Genomic DNA, 22585 nt, shown 5'->3' on the forward strand with positions numbered 1-22585 from the left:
TTTTTTTTCCTCCAGGGAATGGTGCAATCCTAGCTCAGTTACTGTTGAAATCATTTGTTGAAATGCTGCTTTCCTTTGCTGCAAGTCCAGGCTCAACTGAAATGTGGGACCTTACTGTGTGTTCATATTAAGCAGAGCCTACTTTTTATTAGAATAATCATTGTATTGCACGCTGTTACTGCAAGGGCTTCTTTAAAACTGCATATTTATTTTCTGCAGGAAATGGGTTTGTGTACTGGATGGATGTCTTTTACAACAGCTCTAAATTTATCTGTGGTTTGTTTAGTCAGTACAACAGGATATTTCCTAGAAAACCTTTGCTTTTAAATGCTTTCAGTATCTTTTCGTTTACATTTCCAAATATTTCTCCAAAACTCAAAATATTTAAACAGGGCATGATTTGTTAGATGTGAATTACATTAGTCTTCCAGATACAACACTGAATCAGACAACTATGGTTTCAGAAGGTGACATTCAAGTCTGTTAAACTGTAGCATCCCATAATGACTCCCATAAGGATTAAACATCCAGCAGAGGAATGAAAAAGGTGGCACCTTACTTCCCAAACACTGATGTCAGGTTTTTCTGAGCTCTACTTTCTGTTCCATCCTGGTAAACTTTACTAGCAGGCTCTGCAGTAAGTTTAGCTGCTGTGTGCTATCATCACTTGTACCAGTGAACTTAAAGAATAAGCTCTACACAATTGTTTCCTGGGCTTAATATTTTTAAATCATGGTGAAAGTGATAGTGACACATTTACTTTTGAATAAACAGGTCCAGCCCTGCAAGTAGCAAGTGTAGGGAGAGAGGTGGGAGCTCACTTGTCTGCATGCACTGAATTTTTTAGATATCCTGTCCTCCTGAGTTCAGTTCTTTTCATTCACTTTATTCCTTTCTGTTTATTCTGTTCACTTTCCTGACACTGTTTTTTAGACTCTTGAACATCTGTCCTGCTTGTCCTTCCTCCCTGCAGGTGTCTGCCTTCTTTCTCAGGGAGTACCATCACCACACTTGTTTTCTTCAGGCTCTGGCACTTGCTCCTGGTTGCTGCCAGCCCTGATCCAGCTGTTCTTGTCCTTTCATGCTGCTTGAGCTTTTCTGCCCTTGGGAAGGAGGGAAACTTAGTCCATGTGAACTCTTTGACACATTGGGTAGCTAATGTCTAAGTGAGGTTAAAAAATAAACAAAAGAAAATAAATGGCTAACTTGTCTACTTTTTTTTTTTTTTTTTTTTTTTTTTTTTTTTTTTTTTTTGGCACTACTGAGTCATTTACCTCATTTGGCACTTAGCAAGGAACATGGGGCTACTTCTGTGTTCTGCCTGTACACAGGAACAGCTGCTGTTGGGTGGCACTAGCAAGCAATCTTTTAAAGCTGAGCTGCAGGGATCTGCTTGCTTTTTCCCATTTTTTTTCCAGACATTTTTCCTATCACTCATTATTTTGACTTCAGGAGAAGGACAGTTGTACTTTCCTTTTTGCACAACTATATTTAAGATGTACATTTTTCTTTATTTTGCTTTTTGCTCTCTAATTAACTACTAGATCCTGATGTACTCTCTTGTGTTTCTTAATGAGGTAGGGTGAGAAGGTGATGAAATTGGACTCCCTTAGAATAAACTGTTCCATATTCTACAGCAGTTGTTACACAGAGGATTAATATGCAGATCTGTGAAGATCAAGGTTTGTGTTCTACAGTCTCTCAGAGACTGGAAATACTTAACCACTTGACTCTAGGATCTGATAGGCTTAAGGAACAGGATTTGCCACTTAAATAGACAATTAGTTAGCAATTAAATATGTACATACAGTGGTTGTCACCTACACAAAATAAATAAAGGTATGTGATCACTTCAAATTGAAATATTAAATTCTAGTTTGAAAAGCACAAGCAGTCTTAGGGTTGTTGAGGTTGGAGATGTTTGTTACAAGCACAGCTTTTTCTGAAGCTACAAAATCCTTTATAAAGTGTTGAGGAGAGAGAAATAAAAATTTTTTCACTGAAGTTTCTTTCTGTTCACAGAAAAATGATGAAAATGGGAATTGCTCTGGTGAAGGTATCGAGTTCCCAACAACCAACTTGTATGAGCTGGAGAGCAGAGTTTTAACAGATCACTGGTCCATACCCTATAAGAGGGAAGAGTCTCTAGGCAAGTGCCTAATTGCATCCACCTACCTAGCAAGACTGGGTAAGTTCTCTTTCTACTCATACAAAGATTTCAGTGACAATGTGGCAAGCAGTTAGATCTTTAATTTTAATCTTGAGTTATTTACTTGGCACCCTGCACAACAATCACATCTCTGTGAAAGTGGTTAACAGGGAACTCTTCTAACCTGTGCTGTGAAAAGAAAGTCAGCCTCTTTTTTTTTTTCCCCTAAAGTAATCTGTTTACTTCTTTTTTTTAAAAGGTGAAACACATGCTTCTTTATGTTCTAATAATTGTAGGAGCTACTGTTTTTCAGAGCTGATTACTGTCTCTTGTTTAGATGGTGCTGGTTGTTTTCCATTAGTAAAAACAAGCTGTCATCTCAATCCACGCTTGCTTAACCTGCAAGTTTTCCCTAGTGAAATGCTTATACTGCATTAGACCTAAAAATGTTCTGTATTAAGTACTTTGGCAGGGGTTGAGGATGTTTTGGAGGCATCATGCCCAGCCACTGGTAGATAACAAGAGTTGCAGATATTTTTTTTTTTCATCATGCCTGTTGGCAGATTAAAGGGGGTTATAATCTGTTGGGAAAAAGGAAGTTGTTAGTTGGTTCTTGTGTGATTCTTTGTTTCTTTGTGTGTGAAAAGTGTGTACTTAAATTTGGGGTTGGGTGGAGGCTGTGAAGCACTGGAAATGATCTGAAGCTGGTATCTAAGTTACAAACTTGGAAGGGAGAAAAAAGGTGCTAATGGTGCTTGAAGAAGTTGTAAAAGATGGAGCTTTGGGAAACTTGTTTTTTCTGAAAGTCAGGTTCTTGAGTCATGCTTCTTTATGGCTGGAAAAGCATGCTGGGTGTGAATGAACACATTTATTACTGCTGGTTTGGGTTGGTGTTCCCAAAAACTTAAAAATGAGCTCATTGAGGTAATAGTTAAAAGTATTTTTTGTTTTAAGTACTTTTAAAAAGCACTCTTATTTCTTCTGCAAAGGTCTTTCTGATTCTGATGAGAACTGCAAGAGGTTTATGGACAGATGCATGCCTGAAGCATTTAAGAAGGTGAGTATGTACAGTAGACCAATGCACTGTTCATGTTGGAAATTCTGTTTTGTAAACCAGGCTTCAGAAACTGTAGTAACTAGTGAGTAAATTCTTAGATTAAAGTAGGTCAGATTATTTTCCTAGATTAAAATTATACATCTATTAAAATCATACGAAGTCCAATTTTATAGTTTTGGCACATAGCCTTTTTTTTTTTTCTTCTTCTTTTATTTTCTTTACCCTTTTTTGCTTTCTTAAATGAAGAGTTCTGTAATAATTAGTGGGCCCTGAAGATGAGTTTAATGACCCCTGGAATGGCAAGTCCAGAAATAATTTCCTTTAGCTCTCTCCTTTCTGCTCCTTCTTTGGAAGGTTACTAAATTCTTTCTTACTTCTTTGCATGATCTGTTTAGAATTGGTCTTTCCTCTCAATGCTTAGTGCTTAAAGCCTAATGTGCCTCTCTGGCTGTTCTTTGGGTTACTGAATTTTCTCTACAGAGTTCCCCATAACAAATTACTGCCACTGGTCTGTCCATTTTGGATATTGTCTAAATTTCTTGCCCAATTTTTAGAGCACACGTGTAAAAACATGTATTACACCATTTGAAAAGTTACTCAGTTCTCATCTTAAAATATTGAGACTGTAAGTATATTTTAGGAAGAGAGAAATTTAAGGGAAAAATAATTTTTCCATTCACCTGAGTAGTAACTTTACCTATAATGCTTTTAAATCACTTGGTATTTTTGTGATATTAAATAAACACTGTAGATTGCTCTTCCAGAGGGATTATCTGTGGAAATCTAAACTCAGATTACAATCTAGTAAATAATTGCAAGGAATTCTTGCTCCTTAAAATGGTGCAAAAAGTAAATATTTAAATATTAGTATTACTACCCTGAGTATTTAAGGTAGTAAGCTTTCTAACTGCTTACATCCAGGCACAGCTAGCAGAAGTTTGCAGATGGGAGTTTGCTGTCCTTTGTAAACAACACATTAGACCAGATTTAAAGAACATATTTCAGTAGGTGGGAGAGCAGCACTAAATACCTCTCTCTTCATGGTACATGTTCTTTGTTTTCCAATAGAAATGGCTCAGAAAAAGTGATTTGGTAAACAGCTATTACAGCTGAATCACTGCAGCTTTGTGGCATACCTACTGGAAGATTTAATAGTTGTCTTCAATCTGCTGACAAATTCTTTGCATATTAGTTCTTCTTTGCAAAGGTTACTCTCTTCACTAGTGCATAGAAATGGAAAGCACTTTGCTTTGCTACGTTTTATTTTCTGTCATAAATGGTGATTTAAGGTGTTGTTCAACAAAATTACAAATTTAACTCTTGCTGAGCCATCAGTGCAAAATGAGCATCTAAAAACCAAACCAGTGTTTAGTACACTCTAAGGAAATATTTGCTCAGAAAACAGTCTCAGGGGTTGATAATTTCCTTCTGTTCTGTCTTTGTGCTCCAACTTCAAAAAATGACATGTGGGTTTTTTGCAGCTGTTGACATCCAGTGCTGTTCACAAATGGGGAACTGAAATCCATGAAGGAATATACAACATGCTTATGCTGCTAGTGGACCTGGTTGCAGAAAGAGTAAAACAAGATCCTATTCCTGTGGGCCTGCTGGGTGTACTTACAATGGTATTTGACTCTTTACAGTTCCTAATATTTGGGTATTTGGCATCTTATATTTATGCTGCTCCTGCTTTTTCTAAATGTATTTAAGCTGTAGTGTTTTGTCTTCCCATTGCTTGCTGGAGGTTTTTAACATCCAGTAGAGAATTCATAATGGGATCAGTGCTGTTCCAAACTTGGGAAAACCAGTGCTCTCAATAAAAAAAAAAAAAAAAAAAAAAAAAAAAAAAAAAAAAAAGAAAAGAAAAACCACCAAGAAAAAAAATAAGTATCTCAAGTATCTCATGTGCTCTCAGTTCACTGTATTTTTTAGAACTGGTACTTGGAGTTCATCCCCCCCTTATACATATCCCTGGTTCACATGGATTTTGTTTGTACAGATTGGAAGCTTCAGAATGCTTTATACAGTGGGACAGGAGCAGGGCTCTTACGTTCAACTTTTTTTTTTTTTTTTTTTGCTTGATCTTAAACTCTTAATGAGCAGATATTATCATGATAAAGTGTGAGACTGGCATAAGCTGTGCTGTTCATTGCCATGGGCTTTTCTTTCAAGGCTTTTAACCCCGACAATGAGTATCACTTCAAGAACAGAATGAAGGTGTGCCAGAGAAACTGGGCAGAAGTCTTTGGGGAAGGGAACATGCATGCTGTCTCACCCATGTCCACTTTTCAGAAGGTGAGCATTGCCATGCCCTAAAATTTAACTTTTTTTTTCAGATGAGTAGTTATTTATAACACCAGAAAGCTTAAATGTGTCACCAGGAATTACAGCAAATAAATCTTCAGTGTATATTGTGTAGAAATAAACTTTTCTTCTTGCACTCTCCCAGTTCTCAGTTAGGGGCTGACAGTTCTTTCAGATGGGTGGGTGTAAAAAAAGGAGGCTTGGAGGTGTTGAACTTCTGTGTTCAGAAGACACATTTCTGGTCCCAGAAAGAAAATTCTCTGCCTGGTGCTTTGGGAAAGGTTCTTTAGTAATGTTCCATGCTGCTAACGTGCTATAAATATAGTTGCTGTGAGTCAGCAGCCACAGTGCATGCTGTTACCACAGCACATGTTCAGTGATGTCTAGAAGAGTTCAAAAAAAGGATGATGCTGCTGAGAACCTCCCAGAGCTCCATCTGCATGCACAGTAATGGAGCTGTTACAAACACATCTGTTTTCTTTGAAATTATGGTGCATGCAGTTGGGGTGTGGGTTAATGGGCTGAGTGTGTCTATCCAAATCTGCTGCAGAAGACAAATGTTTAGCACTGATTGTTGCAGCTGCTAATTTGTTAATATTTTAATTGTTCCAGGAGCCTCATGGGTGGCTGGTGGACCTGGTAAACAGGGTATGTAAATGTAAACCAAGCAGAAATTGTATTTGTCACTTGAAAATTCAGTGGGGCTTAGAGAATTTTTGTCCCTGTCCCCTCTGACTTGTTTGACCACTCTTTACTTTTGTGACAAGCACAGAAAGTTGTTTAAGATTTTAATCCTGCATATATCCAGAGAAAGGGCCTTGCTAAATAAATCTTGATGGGTTGCTGCCTTCACCCTTGAACTACTTTACCCTAACATGATAACTGTTCCTAGAGGAAGTTGAGAGCTCAGCTTAGGCTGCACTGCTGTTTCCCAGTCAAAAGTGCTAGGCCAGTCAGCTGTTGCTATTTATGATGTAGCTTTCTTCCTCATACCCATTTTTACCTAAAACAGAGTTTCTAGCTTGATGTTTAAATTGGTGCCAGGTGTAATTCCATTCACCTTGATGCCCCTGAATTCCTCTGAAAACACAAACCTTATGTAAAATGTGATGTTCCATGGTAAAGGATACATGCTGGCATCCCAAGGGCTCTCTGTGGAGCATGTTCTGTAACAGTTATTTAAAAGGTAAAATACTGTTGTTCACTAATATGCTACTATTTTATTTCAGTTTGCAGAGTTGGGTGGATTTTCAGCAATTCAGTCCAAGCTCAATTCAGAAGATATTGAACTTGGGGTAAGTTCATCTTCTGTCACAAGACTTTGCCCTTTCCTGTACACATCTCATGTAGGACAAGCAGGATCCCTTCTTTCAATGTTCCTACTTTTGCTTTGGTACCAGAGCAGCATTCCCACAGAGCCCTGGAAAAGGACTGTCAGACAGGAGGTCAAATGAGGTTATGCAGAAGAATCCTGACTGAAGAGCTTTTGAGACATCACAGGAAATAGGGGGGGTTCATGTACCTTTCTGGCTAACAGTCAGGCTTCCAGTTAGACTCAGTCAGTCTATTTTCACTGTAAATTTGAAAGTGTGTCCCTGGTTTTCTGTTTGCTTCAGCTGTAGCTCTATTAAGCCTCAAGTGACTGGACTTCTATCATTTTTTAAGGAAAATAAAGTCCATAGGAGCACAGTTAACTGTCTGATCCTAAGCAAGTTTTCAAGAGCTGTGTCTAAAGCTGCCTGGTTCAACAGTTCTAAACTGTTTGTGGTGACAAAGCCTAACTTGTTTAGTGTTGGTTTCCTAACCTGTACTCAGGAGATTTTAATAGTTTTTCAAGCTTTGAAGAACAAGGAGGCTAAGGGAAAACCACATCATTCAGGTCCCTCAGGGAAGATAAGTCTAATTTCAGTAGAATGCCATTTGGAGAGAATTCATCTTCTTTTCTGGGGGCATTGTTATTTTCTGCTTTATAAAGAGAGAGCTTTATATACAAGTGCTACAGAAGAATAAAGAAATTTTATTTAAATCCTGATATTCCAGTAGAAGCTTTGTTTTTTATTTTTTTTAATGACTGTTAATTGCTTGGTTAGGAAATCTGGTTCAGCATCAATTAATTTAGACATTTGATTTCAATGGTACACAAATTTTACAGTGTGAGAAGTGAGAAGTCTGAGAATAAATTTTTATTATTTATTGGTCAACAAATGTCTGTATACATTTGACCTCCTCATGAGAGCTATCACAGGAAAATCATAAAATATTTTGGGTATATAATCCCAGATACAGTTTCAGTTCTTTAGGTATATAGGTTGGATATAAATTAAATAAGAATAAAAACATGCATTGAAGAGATCTTGATGTGTATATAACATTTATAAAAACATTCTCCCAGTTCATGCTTTGAGGAAAAAATTTGCCACATGGCTTTAACCTGAAGCCACACATTCCCACTTACCAGTTCTGTAGAGAACAACCAAAATGTGATGCATCACTTTCTGCCTGTTTATTTCTGTGACTGAAACAGGATTAGAGAGAGAACACTGAAGAAGAATAATGAGAGGACCAAGATGAGTGAACACTGGGAAGGCCTTTTTTATTTCAGACAAAAACTATCTAAAATATACTCTATGCTGCAGAGGGAGTCACTTTGCTGAGTGACTTCATGAAAAGGAGTTGTACACCAGAATCAATAATACTTATTCACCTTCACTTGCCTTTTCAGGTATAGCTCACTAGCTCTGAACAGTTCTCTTATGTGTGCTTAAATACTTGTTCTGTTTCTTTCAGGCCATCTCTGCACTAGTTCAGCCATTTGGAGTCTGTGCAGAATATCTTAACTCTTCTGTAGTACAGGTAAGATGCCTTTTGGTGTGAGTTCCTTTCAGCAAATAGTAAAGCCTTGGAATGTGATGGTAGAAGTTTGCCCAAATTTAGATGGAGCTCACTGTGTTACAGTAGATCTGAGCAGTGTGGTATCAGAGAGACAACTACATGAGAACCTCTTCTTTTTATCTGAGGAGTTTGAAAAAACAGAGGGCTGAAAATCAGCTTACAGCTGTGCTGGGGTGAAACTGGTGACTAAGTCAGAAAGCTTTGACAACTCACCTAGCATAAAGTACATTTTAAGCATCCTGAGGCTGATGGATGGAGGGCTCAGACAGTGTTCAGATTCATTTTCTAAGCACAGTGATCTGCAGTTGCTTATCTACAGCTGCAGCAGGGAGAAGTTTGCCACTGCCATTAGCCAGTGCATCAGTGTGAAGCATGTGGAAAAAGAGTGTTAGCTTGCTGGATGGATTTAGTTTTAAATTTAACTTTCTGACTGAGATCAAACACGTCCATATGAGAGTTTATACTGGAAAAAAGTGTGATATATTTGTATATGCAGATATATCTGAGGCTTCACACCTCCACTCACAAAAACTTTCAATTTATTAAGTGACTGAAAGTCTTTATTTGAACAGAGGATAGTTTAGAAGCCACTGAGAGTCAGAAACACATATAAACCTAATAACTGGTGCATTTTGGAAGATCTTTTTTGGTTTTCAGCCTGTATTGTGGTGATCTGAACTGGTTTCTTTCTAATTGCTTCTTTTTCTGGGCATACATAGTGGGATAGTTACATGTTGTAGGTGTTGCTTTATGCCTAAGATAATTGTGAGCTTTCAGCTGTGCATTTCACTTTGCCACAGCCAGATCTTCTGAATAATGTAGCTGGTTTCAGGAAACACAGAGTGATTATCATACCTTTTCTCACATTCTTTAGCCCATGCTGGATCCGATCATTCATAAAATGATTAAATATGTACAGAATGTAGAAGAGAAGGACCTGAAAGACAAGGTAATGTTTTATATATTAAATATTTAGGAAGAACTTAACTGCTTCTTGGAAATGCTGACGATGCAGACTGGAACGATAGCTTTATTTTCACTTGCAAAAATATAATCTGTTCTGAATTCTGACTGAATGACACAAAAGAAAATACATTTACCCAATTCCATTCAATACTCTTTTCAGTAGTTATCTGATGTTACAATGCTTTTTAAAATTTTTTGTTGCTGTTGCTATCAAATATGGTTTTGTTGGTCCCCTTCTGAAGTGTACAGAATGCTCACTTCTCTGCCTTGAAGATGCTGACTGCCTTGCAGTCTGTTAAATTCTTATGATTCATGTGGGTAAACTGTGCTAGCTGTTTGCTTCTCAGAATTTGGTAATTGTTGATAAAATGTCTTTATAACTTGTGACTCCTTCCTCTGTTGATCTGAATTTGGCATTCGGTTCTGTGAAATGTGTGAGCAGTGACTTTTTTACTTTGACTTAAAATGGTTAATTTTAAACTGGAAAATATGCATGTGTTGTGTAATGGCAGAGGAGCAATTTAGTACACCAAATCTGTAGCAAGAGAGTCCACTCTAACCCAAGGTTTTGCTGTCTCAGAATTTCTAGTGTGCAAGCCCTTTCAGATGAACGTGCTACCATATTTCATAGAGGAAAAAACCTGCACTGGGTCACTAAACCTACTCTTTGTGAACCAGTGACATCTGAAATCTGTCTGTCTTTTTTTTTTTTTGGTGTTGTTTTATTGTTGCTTTTTGTTTTAAACAGAGACTTGTCAGTATCCCTGAGCTCTTGTCTGGGATCAAGCTGCTGTGTATGCGCTTCCAGCCTGACCTGGTGACTGCAGTAGATGACCTGAGGCTGGACATCCTGCTGCGCATGCTGAAATCCCCTCACTTCAGTGCAAAAATGAACTCCCTCAAAGAAGTAGGTTTGCTTTTTGTGTGTGTGTGCATGTGGGGAGGTAGGGTGGGTTGTTAGGAAGTCATTAGAACCATGAGTTTAAAAAAGAAACAGCATAATACTCCCTGAGAAATGATGTTGCCTTAGCAAAAGCTTAGTTCGTACATAATAAATACCAAAACAAGCAAATATGAGTTGTTAAAGGCTAAAAAGAGATGTTTGTAGTGTTAGTGGCCACTGCAAGGGCTGTTGCCTCCCAATTAGAAAACAACTAGGCCTAGTTTGAACCATTTCAGATTGATTTATAAGTTTGTGGTATTGAATATTCCCTCTGAGATAACTCTGATAATTGAGAGCATCCTGTTATTCCTTTTCTCTCCTCATTGAGAGAAGGGAAAAAACAAACAAACGGGGCTTAATCCTAGATTGGTGTCTCACTCCAGTTGTATCAGGTCACCACACTGTGTAATTGTTGGCATTTTTTCATTATGGTTGTATGTGGATGCCCTAGTAGCACATAGAAGCTGGAGTTTATAGACCCAGGGTGCTTCCTGCTAGAATCTTAGATATAAGTAGAAGGAGGAAACAGTTTCTTTTTCATGGGAGTTTTGATTTAAGTATAGATTTGTTCATTCATCAAGTCCTTCCAGAACTTGTACATTTTAAGTGTTTAAAAAAAGGCATTTTTTTTTAGTATGGAGACATTGTAAGGTGTTTAGAGTCCCTCTTTGTGATTTTGCTTCTTCATTTGTGGGGAGTTTTAGATGTTAAACCTCATTGCTGCTTGCCCTTAATCATAAATGCCATGTTGAAGTTATAAAAGTGTGGCTTGTGAAGGTGTTAGCAGGAATGTACTCTTTCTCCCTAGAGTGAGGAGTCTGTATCAGTTCTGTATTGGATAAAAAGTAGGACACTGATTTGAATTTAACCTACTTCTCATATATCTGTAGAAATATATACCTGGCAGCACAGGCCAGACTTTCTGTCACACTGGGAATAAGAATCTACTGCATCAGAGATGGATAACAAGGAGGTGTTTCTGGTTAGGAATTTGCCTTCAAACAGCTTATTAAACAGCAAGTTAGCAGAACCCACAAAATTAACAAAAAAACCCGAAATCACCAAAACAACCACACCAAAAAAACCTGAAACACCTTTTGTGCTCAGAATATTTCAGGATTCACACTTAAGTTCTGCAGTAAGCCTTTTGAATAGATTTCATTGTGTGCCTGTGCTATGCATCTGGGGTTCATTGTTAGGATCTCACATTTTGCAATTTCTAGGTAACAAAATTAATAGAAGACAGCACTGTATCCAAGTCAGTGAAGAATGCCATAGATACAGACAGATTACTAAACTGGCTGGTAGAAAATTCTGTCCTGTCAATTGCTTTAGAAGGTAAGCACTTACAAAAAGACTTCTGGCAAATGCTTTAAACATCTTACATTTAAAAATTTTGTCTGTCCCTTGCAATTTATGTTAATGGAGTTCTATTTAAAAAAGAGTTTTCAAAATTGACTAAGGAAAACTCAGCAAATTCTGCTCCTGTCATCTAGTCCTGCAAGTGAAAAAAACTGGTGTTTTACTCTCTGTTTATCTTTGTATATTGTTAGCCCCAAGAAAAGAGTTTTGGGGTTTTTTTCCAAGTAATAAGGCCCTAAGATGTGTGAAGTAAAACACAATAAAAATGGAAGGAACTTTTCCTTTTTGTTCGAACCAATAGATTTGTCTGTAACAGTAAAGAAAGAATTTTCAAATGAAGATAACTTTTTTCTTTTCCCTTTTAAAAGAGTTTATTCTTATGCATTTAATGTAGGTAGTACTCTCTTGAATATATTCAATTTATTTGCCTTTGTTTCACAGGTAATATAGACCAAGCACAGTACTGTGATCGTATAAAGGGAATTATTGAACTGCTGGGCAGTAAATTATCTTTAGATGAGCTCACTAAAATTTGGAGAATTCAGGTAAGCCATCAAGGCTAGGCAGGTGCTTTTAGACTTGCTTACAAAAGCAGAAATTTCTAGTGGTGGGATTTTCTTGTTTAGAGTACAGGCACCTCTACTGCAGAGGGGAGGTGTTGAGATTTTACCAGTATAATTAACACCAAGGCTATCTTCTGCTTCTTCCTTTACCATTTAAAGTCAAGTATTCTGGGAATTTCTTTCAACACAGCTATTAAATCTTAGCATGAAGTTCAGTTCTTTGCAACAGGTGTTAAGGAGCTGCAAAAATATTTGGCTTGGAATGAGAGGCTGTCAGTCTAAAGCAGGTGATAGTGTTTGTCTAGACCAAAGACCATGCTTAAGGATATTAATTTTCATGGCTGGAGATACACATTTGCATGCAGCTCACAGTGTGACTTTAAAGAAAGTGGGCTTGAACTGTTATGAATTCCCATTTAACTCCCTGTACATGCATATAATTGCCTGATAAGTCATCTTTTCACATCCACTTCATGCATATTCAACCTACTGCTGTGTAGGAAAGGTGATTTGACTGCTAATTGCCAGTGACACGTGGAAATTTTGACCAGAAATGTAATCTTCTGCAAGAAATGGTTTTCTCCTCTGTCCAAATGTTGAAGTTTTAGACTAACTCATTGGACACTGGTAGATTTGTAGTATGTGCAAGCACAGTAGCAAGTCTTGAATGCTTGGTAGAGCTGAAGAATAATTCCAGCTCTCTCACTTTTATTCTTTCGTAAGTCCTCCCTGCTTCTGCTGTTGTTTCCATGGTGCTCCATCAGTGTAGGAGGAGGTTTTGTATTGCTCACTTTTGAATTAAAGCCTTAAAGAGCATCAGGGATGGAGCCATCATCTTAACCAAGCAGTAAAAAGGGTGATGTTTGTATTGCTGGCACCACAGCTTACAGTGATAGGTGCCATTACAGCATCTTGAAGCTGCTGTAATAATGGCAGACTAATTTTTTTTTCTGCTTTAGAATTTCTCCCAGTTCTCACCCTCTCTGCCAGTGAAATGAGGAGCAGAGACAAATATTCTTACCTTGTCTTCCTAACATTTCAAAAGATGTTATTCTTTCTCATTAGTATGACTAGTAGGATAATGTTCACAAGCAGATTTTTCTTCATGCACAGATCTACCTTCATGTGTTTTCCTTCCTCTTTTCAGTCAGGGCAATCCTCCACTGTGATTGAGAACATCCATACCATTATTGCTGCAGCTGCTGTGAAGTTTAGCTCTGATCAGCTCAATCATTTATTTGTCCTAATCCAAAAGGTAAGTAATGAATTCACATTCCTTAGGAAGAGTATTGAGATATCCTTGTGCATCCAGCCTACAAAAAAATTGCTTAAATAGATTTATATTTTCTATAGATTAAAAAAATAGGTAATTTTCTATAAAATAACACGGATTTTTTTTGTTAACCCAAAAGCCCGATCTGCTACTGGTACTTTTAATTGACCTAGATTTTAAGTAAATTATGTAGGCAGTTCTAAGGTACTTAAAGTGAGATTTTATTGTATTTATTCTCTTCTAGTTTATATTTTAAAGAGTTGGGCAAATCACTACTCTTACCTCCAAGTAACAAAAAACGAAATATGTGTGGTGAGAACATCCTTGTCTGTATTTTGATTTTCCTGCAATAAACCAATTGTAAATTGTATTTTTATGTACCCTTGGGACTGAACAGACTGGCAGTGCTTGCTGCTGGTGTAGTGAATGTCATTTTTTTGCCACACAGAGCTGGGAGACAGAGAGTGACAGAGTGAGACAGAAGCTGCTGAGCCTCATAGGGCGCATCGGTCGGGAAGCACGTGTGGACACAACCACTGGAAAGGCATGTGGATGCAAAATAAAATCCCTTTCTTTTTTTTTTAATTTGTTAATTTCTTTATTAAACACAGGGTTGCTAGTCTTGACTAGTCTTGCACTTCTTCCTCTAGGTTCTGGAGGTACTTTGGGAGTTGGCTCATCTTCCAACGTTACCGTGTAGTCTTATTCAGCAGGCCCTGGAGGAACATCTGACAATCCTCAGTGATGCCTATGCAGTGAAAGAGGCAATCAAAAGAAGTTACATCATCAAATGCATAGAGGATATCAAGAGGGTTGGTTTATAATTTTATCTTTTTCAATATGAAATGTCCTCTAGCCTCGATGTTGCCCTTCCTTTCAAGATGCAAAATTGTGTGTCCCATCTGTAAGTTCTTACCTTGGGGAGTCCACAAGAGGGGTAGGCTTTGTGTGAGCCAGTTTGTTGACCATGAGACTCATAGTAAGTCTCTTGCCTTTGTTTTAAGCAAATTTTCAGCACAAGGAGTGATCAGTTTATGGGAAACTACCAGGATGGGCCCAAGGTTAGAATTTGCAAATGGAACCACTTTAAAGGTATGTCAGTATTTTAACTGTCCCTTTCATGTGAAAGCCTTAATTAGTTTTCTGTGAGTTAAGCATGTGTTCTGGCATGGCCATTAAGTCTCAAAATGTAAATTGATATTTAAATCTGAGTAGTTTTGTAGTTTAATTAAATACTTCAACTCTTTTCATCTAACATAAAGAAGCCATTCCTGCAGCTGCTGTGCTGTTTTCTGGCAGCAGCAGAGTTGTGCATGGCTTGAAAGACTGCATACACTCTATCCTGCACTGTTCCTATAGCAGGCAGTTTTTCTTGAGGTCTGCAGGAATGCTTCTGTCTTCTTTCTTTCAGTCTGAAGTATATCTGTAAATGGAAAAAAAAATTGTTTTTTCATTTATTTATTTCATACTAAATTTTGTCTGTATTGCAGCATCTGTTGAGGAGTTTAGTTGTTTAGGAGGCATAGTATGTTGCTTCTTGGCATTGGTCACACTTTTTTAGGTGTATGCTTATGACTACAGATTTCAAACTTTGAGTTCTCAAGCTCTGCAAAACTTGCAGTGTTTCTTTTGGTTCTTCTATTGTCCTTTCCTTTCCTGGCACTCTTTTTAATTGCATCCTGGGAAGGGCATTAACAGAGGTGCTGCAGTGGGGAATGCTAAAGGAAAGCTGTCATTTCAGTCTGGAAGGGATTGGGGTAGCCATAGAGCAGATGCTTAAAAATACATCATTATATTATTTCCCTTCCTTAGGGGAAACAATGACTTAAATTGGGAGGGAATGGAATATTAAGGCAGCATTTTCCAGTAGATGAGGGGACAGAAAGCTCTCTGTTATGGGCAGGTTAATTTAATCTCTCATGAGTGTGGATGTGGTGGTGGTTGTCAGTCTTTAAACCAGACCTCAGTTCTCTGAACAAGCAACCTCAGTACTGGTTTGTGTGGTCAAACTTTACAGAAAATGAAGCCTCCCAGAAAAGTGATGAGCAGTTCTAACAATGAGGTAGGAGGGTTATTCTTTGCAGGATCTTTCAAAATGCAGCTTGAGTACGCTTTGCTTCCTATCAGAGGGCTCCTTGCAGCACCAATCAGAAATTTCTTTTTGCCTCTTAACCCTCAGTAGTGTTTCAGGTTTTTTTCTTCCATTATTCTTGCTGTAGCAATAAATAACTTCATTTGACTGGATTTGCCTTCTTCTGCCCTAACAGGCCTGCTTCATCTCACATAGTTGAGGGAGGTGGTGGTTTATCATCTCTCCCTGGTGCAACTGAATTCTTCTTCTTAATTTGCATGTTCTTTAGCAAGGAGGTGGCACTTTGGGCTTCATAATAAGGATAGCAAAATGGCATATGTGTGTGTCAAGGGACTTTTTGCAGAAAGTGAAGAAAGGCACCTTGAGTGTGAGGAACAAGTAGCTGAAGCCTTCGAAGTAGTAGCTGCTGTTTCAAAACAGCATTAAGAAAATTTGTTAGGCTTCTAGGAGTCTAAAAGGGAAGTTAATCTGTTGTTGAGCATGTACACATGTGTAATTGTTTTTACCTTTCCTGCTCCTAGTCATCCCAGCACAATAATCCCCAATTTGTGTGGGTGGTGCCAGCACTACGTCAGCTCCATGAAATCACACGTTCCTTTATCAAGCAAACTTACCAAAAGCAAGACAAGGTAAGAATGTATGCTGAGGTGATTATTGAAACCTTCTTACATTCTGTGGCTCTGCTTCTGGAAGTCTGAGTTTGGATGTGGGAGGGAGGTTAAGGGGAAATAAACTAAAATTTGACAAGTATGGTTTAGTGATGTAGCATAAAGCAGCTGTTAAAGCAGAGGTGCTGATCTGTGTGTGCACAGGTATGTGTGTATAAACCTGCTTGCTGTGTCAGGACTAATTTATTCCCAGCTTTTTGTGGAATAATTAACATGGCTCTGTTCAGAACTGAACAATGGCTAATGATTAGACCAGCTGCTTTGCAGTTTAATTGACATTGACTCTAGCAGCAAGTCACATGTGTTACACAGTGGCTGAATGGAGGTGTGGGGTTTTGCAGTCTGCAGCACTGAAAACAGTAATATCAGGGGGCTTTGGGTGCTTGGAAGGGATAATGCTGGTGAGGGGAGGAACATTACCCTTGATAAAACCCATCTGTGTGCACCTGCCTGCTTTTGTATTTTCTTAAAAACCTCTTTTCTCCATGTTTTGTTTTGCCAAGAGCATTATCCAAGATTTAAAGAAAAACTTTGAAATAGTGAAGTTGGTGACAGGAAGCTTGATCTCATGCCACCGTTTGGCTGCATCTGTGGCAGGTCCAGGAGGACTTGTTGGAGCAACCTTGGTGGATGGCAGATACACTTACAGAGAGGTACTGAACCCTGAATTTCTTATTACCTTAGGTTTTTGGAAACCTGATGTGTATTCACTGACCAGGCTGCATACAAATAGATGATGTGTCATTTTTTTAAATTCACTGGTGAATACTTAGACTTTTTTATTCATAGGTCTGACACCTAGATATTAGGGCTTGTTGGAGCTTTGTTATATTAAAGAGTAAGGCTAAGCAAACAGCACAATCCACAAGTTCCTTAGTGAAGTTTGTTTTTTTTTTTTGAGATCTCCCCAGCCCAGGACCTCTTGTCTCCAAGCTGGTGAAGCTTCTAGCTTCTCTACCAGGTTCAGCTGAACTATCCTTGTAGAGACTGTACCTTTGAATTTGGTGTGAAGTTCTTGCAGCCTGGAATAGATTTAGTAGTTAGGAAGTTGAAGCCACACACAAATAGCTTGTAGAAGTTGCTAAGGTTTTGATAATTAATTTTTCCTTGAAAGTCTCGCCTTTCCTTTCAAGTCTCACCTTAGCTGAGACTTAAAAACCAGTGTCAAATAGTATCAAGCAAGTAATAGCAAATCCATTTTAGAAAGGTAATAAAAAATATTAAACATTGTGTAAAAATAGAATTAAATCTCACTGCAGAAAAAAATGTTTTCTAGGTTTTGCAAAGTGTACTGTGACTTGATAATTAGGTTTGCAAAAAATAAAAAGCATTCTCCAGAGTTCTTGTTACAGAAAGAAAAGGCTTACACTTGGGTTTCTGTTTCTTCTTTCTCAGTATTTGGAGGCACACCTAAAATTTTTGGCATTTTTCCTGCAAGAAGCCACCCTTTACTTGGGCTGGAATCGTGCCAGGGAGATCTGGGAATGCCTTGTGACTGGCCAGGATGTTTGTGAATTAGATCGAGAGGTAAGAAAAGCTTGAAAAGTCTGTGGTTGCAGAATGTATCTCATGAATAGCACATGGATTTGTTGAGACTTGTGAAACTAAGCAGCAACACTACTGAAGTGTTTCTGTGCTTTGTGTAAGCTCGGGGAGCCAGTGTTACATATTGACTTACAACACTTAAAACTGACATTCTTTTAATGTCAGATTTGACTGAAGGAGGAAAGTTGGCCAGGAGAAGAGTTGCAGGTTGGTGGATGCTGATTTGGAAAGGAAAACATGGAAGTCTGCAGAGTCTTAAAGAAAAATTCAGCATTATTTGGGTGGAAGGTGACTATGAAGTACCCTAATGCTGCAGTACAGCCTGCATAATACCTGAGGTTGCTAAGAGTTTAGATGTGCAGCTTCTTGCTGTAACTACAGCTTCTGGAAGATGAGTTCCTGGAGTATCCATAGTGTACAAATGCTGTATAAAATGAGAATATTTGCTATGACAATGGGGTAAAAATACATCTGCCTTTCATTCACAGATGTGCTTTGAGTGGTTTACAAAAGGACAGCATGATCTGGAGAGTGATGTACAGCAACAGCTCTTCAAAGAGAAAATTCTTAAACTGGAGTCATATGAAATCACTATGAATGGTAAGAAAATCACTTTGCTCGATGGATTTGTTTTTAAAATGTATCCCAGAAATTTGCTTCCTAAGCTTTCACATTAAATATCCCAACAGTTCTGTAAGTCAATAGAATAAACAGGTCTTTTTCTACCATTATGAGTTTTCACAATTCTAGAGTGACAAGGTCATCTCCTGTATTTGCTGTCTTTGTGTTTTCAAAAAAAAAGCATAGAAACTTTGCCTCACCTGAATAAAAAGCTTCCATCTTTTTTTTACTTTCAGGCTTTAGCTTATTTAAGACTTTTTTTGAAAATGTGAACCTGTGTGACCATCGACTAAAGAGACAAGGAACACAACTGGTGAGTGTTCTGGAAAATTTGTTTCTTGTTTATTACCTGTGGCATCTTGGGGTTGGGAGCATGTGAGGCAAGGGCTCTTTAGCAGCTGTTTTAGATGGTCATGGTTTTTTGGGGTTTTTTTTCTTCTCCTAAGCAGGAAAAGTCTTTTTTTCTTTTCTTCTTTACATGAGATTTAGGCTTATCACAGTCAAATTCTAATCTACAGTAATTTTTAGGTCCTGTAAACCTTCAGTGTTTTTATTAAATGTTGATATGTTAAGTAGTTTTTCCTGGGCTTTGTAGATCTTTATCCTAGTTACTTCAAATGCATAATTTTTTGCCAAGTTTCATAGTAGGTTTTGTGGTGGTTTATTATGTGGTTAGTTACCATGTTGACCTTTGTGAAACAAATTCCATTCCCAGTTAGATTTCTCCATGCTTTTGAAGTTTTTAATTTTTCGTTTGGCTTGGCTGAGAATGTTCTTTGGAACTTGTTTATCCACCTGTAAACAAATTATTCTTGTATAAAAACACAAATCTGCAGCTATCAGTTTTCCTTTGCACTGTGCCAGAGCTTGTCAGTGTGTTGGAAAAGAAAAATTTTGAGATTCAGTGAAAAGATCTTTTCCAACAGATAAAGACTGTTCTGTTCCTTTAGCTAAGCTTGCTGTTGTGTAACAAAACCAGTCATGTTTCACTGTTCTTCTTGCATAGAGTGTAGAAAAACTGGAATTAATAGGAATGGATTTCATTTGGAAGATTGCAATGGAGTCACCTGATGAAGAAATAGCCAATGAAGCTATTCAATTGATAATAAATTACAGCTATATTAATCTAACTCCTAGATTGAAAAAGGTAGGCAAATACTTGTGTTTGAAAGTGCTCTTACATTCACAGAGCCTTGATAATTCTGCATGTTGAAATGTCTAATTTGTTGGTGTCTGTCAGTTTGAGTAATTCCTGTGGAAGTTCTAATTCATTTGTGTATTTGGTTTTTAGGATTCAGTATCACTGCACAAGAAATTCATTGCTGATTGCTACACACGATTAGAGGTAAAGGACAAATTTTAGTTGTTCTTGTATTTACATCCATTTTAGTTTTGTATCTTAGAATTAATATAACTGACTATGATAATCCTATTTAAAGAAAAAATTTCTTTCCACAAATACTTCTTGCCCTCTTAGCAGGGCATGCTGGTCCATATAATCCAGCACTTGCACTCTGCTTTGTATTCTAGGCAGCCAGCTCTGCCCTTGGTGGTCCAACATTAACACATGCTGTCACAAGAGCTACAAAAATGCTTACAGCAACTGCTATGCCTACAGTGGCAACATCAGTTCAGTCTCCTTACAGGTAGGCCTGCCTTTAAAAGACTAAATATGACAGTAGGCATTTCCTCCCAGCTGCTTCACACGTGTTTTTGAGTGCTAAATAAAATTCTCAGTATTGCTGTTTTCTCAATTGAACATTCCAATTACAATGCAATTTGAACTCCACAGAGACTTGGAAAAAAATGTGGTTTAAAAAACCCACAAAACCTCAAGTAAACAAAAAAAAACCTGACACTGCTCTCCCAGCCCCCTCCCCCCCCCAAACCAAAACTAACCAAACATAAAAAACACCTACAAATAAAAGCAGCCACAGACTATAACTGGCCTATTAGTCATGAAGTATTTCTGGGACAGCAGGATGAGACCTTAGGAAACATGAAACAACTTCTGAAACTTGCTACACCTCTAGCAGTGTACTGCAAGCTTCCTGGCCTGTTTTCCTAGTTGATTTCAGCTGAATTAACTCCAGGTTTAAGGAGCTATATTTGAAAACAGCTAATTCATGGTAATTACCCCTGGATGTTGAAAATTAAGAGACAAGTAACTCCTGTTTTCAATGATTATCTCTAGGTCAACTAAACTTGTAATAATTGAGAGACTGCTGCTGTTGGCAGAGCGTTATGTGATAACAATAGAGGTAAGAGATGTCATTTCTTCCTAGGCAAGGTTAAGAACACAGCTTCCAGTGTTATTAAAAATAGCAAAAGTTTAAGCATATGCAACTCCAGTAGCTTTGTTACATAGCATCATAGAAATCTCTTTGATTTCAAGGCTGGTGTTTATTGTCATCCTTCTCTTCCCATAGGACCTTTATTCTGTCCCCCGAACTATTCTACCTCATGGTGCCTCTTTCCATGGACATATTTTAACACTTAATGTTACATATGAGTCTACCAAAGATACCTTCACCATAGAGGTATGTGTGCACAGGTTGTGTGTCATGTGCTGTTGGTCATCTCACTATTCCTGGGTTTGGTTTTTTTTTTGATGCCTGAACGTGAACAGAGTAAGCTGGTTTTAAGGACTCCTGTCAATTTGAAAACTGTATTAAAAATGCTAAAAGTATATATATAAGGCTACTGTAATGGAAGTCTGTAGACTAAGTATATTTTGATTGTTATTTTGGAGAGGGAAAAAATTGGTGATGAAGCATTTCTTCTGCTGCCCTACCCTGTCAGTCTCTTTTGTGGGCAATACCCTTCCCACCCTATGCAGAGAAGCAGAAAGACTTCAGTCTTTTCTTCTTCTTCTTCTTCTTCTTCTTCTTTTCTTCTTCTTCTTCATTTATTTTTTTTTCTCATGGAATTTACTGCTTGAGCAGACTTACTGAGCCAGTGTCTTGTAATTTTACAGGCTCATAGCAATGAAACTGTAGGAAGTGTCAGGTGGAAGATAGCAAAGATGTTGAATTCACCTGTGGATAATATCCAGATATTTGCCAATGACAGCCTGGTATGTTAACTAAAAAAAAAAAATAAATCTCATTCTTTGTGAAATTGAGTCTCTTTTCCAAAACTGAATGGTAAAAATTTTCTTGCAGCTAACTGTAAACAAAGATCAGAAACTACTCCACCAGCTGGGCTTCTCTGATGAACAAGTCCTTACAGTAAAAACATCAGGAAGTGGGACTCCATCAGGGAGCTCTGCAGATTCCTCAACAAGTTCCAGCAACAGCAGCAGTGTGTTTAGTTCATCCTATGCAATGGAGCAGGTACAGTGTAATAGCCTGAAGCCTTCCCTCAGGTTTTCCTGCAGGGGGTATGGTTGGGGGAGCTGTAGCTGGGAGGAAAAGGTACAGGAAGATAGAAACTGTTCACATCAGCTTCAGTATTCAGCCTGTAGTAGTCAGGTTTTGCTTTCAAATTGCAATTGAAACAAAGCATTTAAAAGCACAGTTGGCTTATGCATGCAGATTGGACCTCACAATCTGTATTTTGTCACCTATTGTAGCCTGCTGAATGTTTAGTAATCCCTACAGGGTCTTTTAAGCAAACAAGACCCATATGACTTAAGTCCGATTGTCAGAGGGAAAGATTTCCACATTTCCACGATTAATAAAAAGTTTCAATATGAAAATAAACTGAGAAGCATCTACTGACATGTTCAGACCACTCCTGGTTTGCTCTTTATGTCAACCCTAACTAACAGTTGACTTCAAAAATTAATGTTTAAAAGGGAAATGTCAAAAATCAAATGTTGCCTCAGTCTAGAAAGTGGCTGGGATTTCTACAGGCCAGGTTGGCATTTGGGTCAGTTGCTTCAATTAAGAATTCTATTAAAGTACTGGGAAGAAAGAGGGGAGTAAAAGACCTTTGTATTTCTGCTTAATTCTCAGGAGAAATCCCTCCCTGGAGTAGTCATGGCTCTTGTATGTAATGTGTTTGATATGCTTTACCAGCTTGCCAATCTAGAGGAGCCCAGGTAAGCAAACTAAATGGTTATTAAATATTAAAGAAATGCTCACAGGGCAAAGTTTGAATAGGTTCTTAGTCTGCAGTGTATAGACACCCACCAGGCCACAGTGTG

General features: G+C 38.0%; 1 protein-coding gene across 3 annotated transcripts in view; it reads left to right on the forward strand.

Moving 5' to 3' along the window:
* The window catches only part of USP24 (ubiquitin specific peptidase 24), a 60699-nt gene that overhangs the window by 11141 nt on the left and 26973 nt on the right, over positions 1-22585 (forward strand). For 2 of the 3 annotated variants that reach the window (XM_071750061.1, XM_071750059.1), the window contains exons 2-28: positions 2023-2188; positions 3139-3206; positions 4688-4831; positions 5379-5501; positions 6123-6158; positions 6740-6805; positions 8298-8363; positions 9277-9351; positions 10117-10275; positions 11535-11649; positions 12115-12218; positions 13384-13491; positions 13958-14053; positions 14160-14321; positions 16123-16230; positions 16773-16922; positions 17665-17796; positions 18303-18414; positions 18672-18748; positions 19442-19582; positions 19727-19780; positions 19966-20081; positions 20630-20696; positions 20865-20975; positions 21413-21511; positions 21600-21770; positions 22395-22480. In XM_071750061.1, coding sequence (XP_071606162.1) covers positions 2023-2188; positions 3139-3206; positions 4688-4831; positions 5379-5501; positions 6123-6158; positions 6740-6805; positions 8298-8363; positions 9277-9351; positions 10117-10275; positions 11535-11649; positions 12115-12218; positions 13384-13491; positions 13958-14053; positions 14160-14321; positions 16123-16230; positions 16773-16922; positions 17665-17796; positions 18303-18414; positions 18672-18748; positions 19442-19582; positions 19727-19780; positions 19966-20081; positions 20630-20696; positions 20865-20975; positions 21413-21511; positions 21600-21770; positions 22395-22480 — 2912 coding nt within the window. Of the gene's footprint in view, positions 1-2022; positions 2189-3138; positions 3207-4687; positions 4832-5378; positions 5502-6122; positions 6159-6739; positions 6806-8297; positions 8364-9276; positions 9352-10116; positions 10276-11534; positions 11650-12114; positions 12219-13383; positions 13492-13957; positions 14054-14159; positions 14322-15526; positions 15572-16122; positions 16231-16772; positions 16923-17664; positions 17797-18302; positions 18415-18671; positions 18749-19441; positions 19583-19726; positions 19781-19965; positions 20082-20629; positions 20697-20864; positions 20976-21412; positions 21512-21599; positions 21771-22394; positions 22481-22585 lie in introns of all 3 variants that reach the window. The other variant, XM_071750058.1, reaches the window with a different exon arrangement.

This window comes from Heliangelus exortis, chromosome 8 (assembly GCF_036169615.1).
Source record: "Heliangelus exortis chromosome 8, bHelExo1.hap1, whole genome shotgun sequence".
Taxonomy (NCBI): Eukaryota; Metazoa; Chordata; class Aves; order Apodiformes; family Trochilidae; genus Heliangelus; species Heliangelus exortis.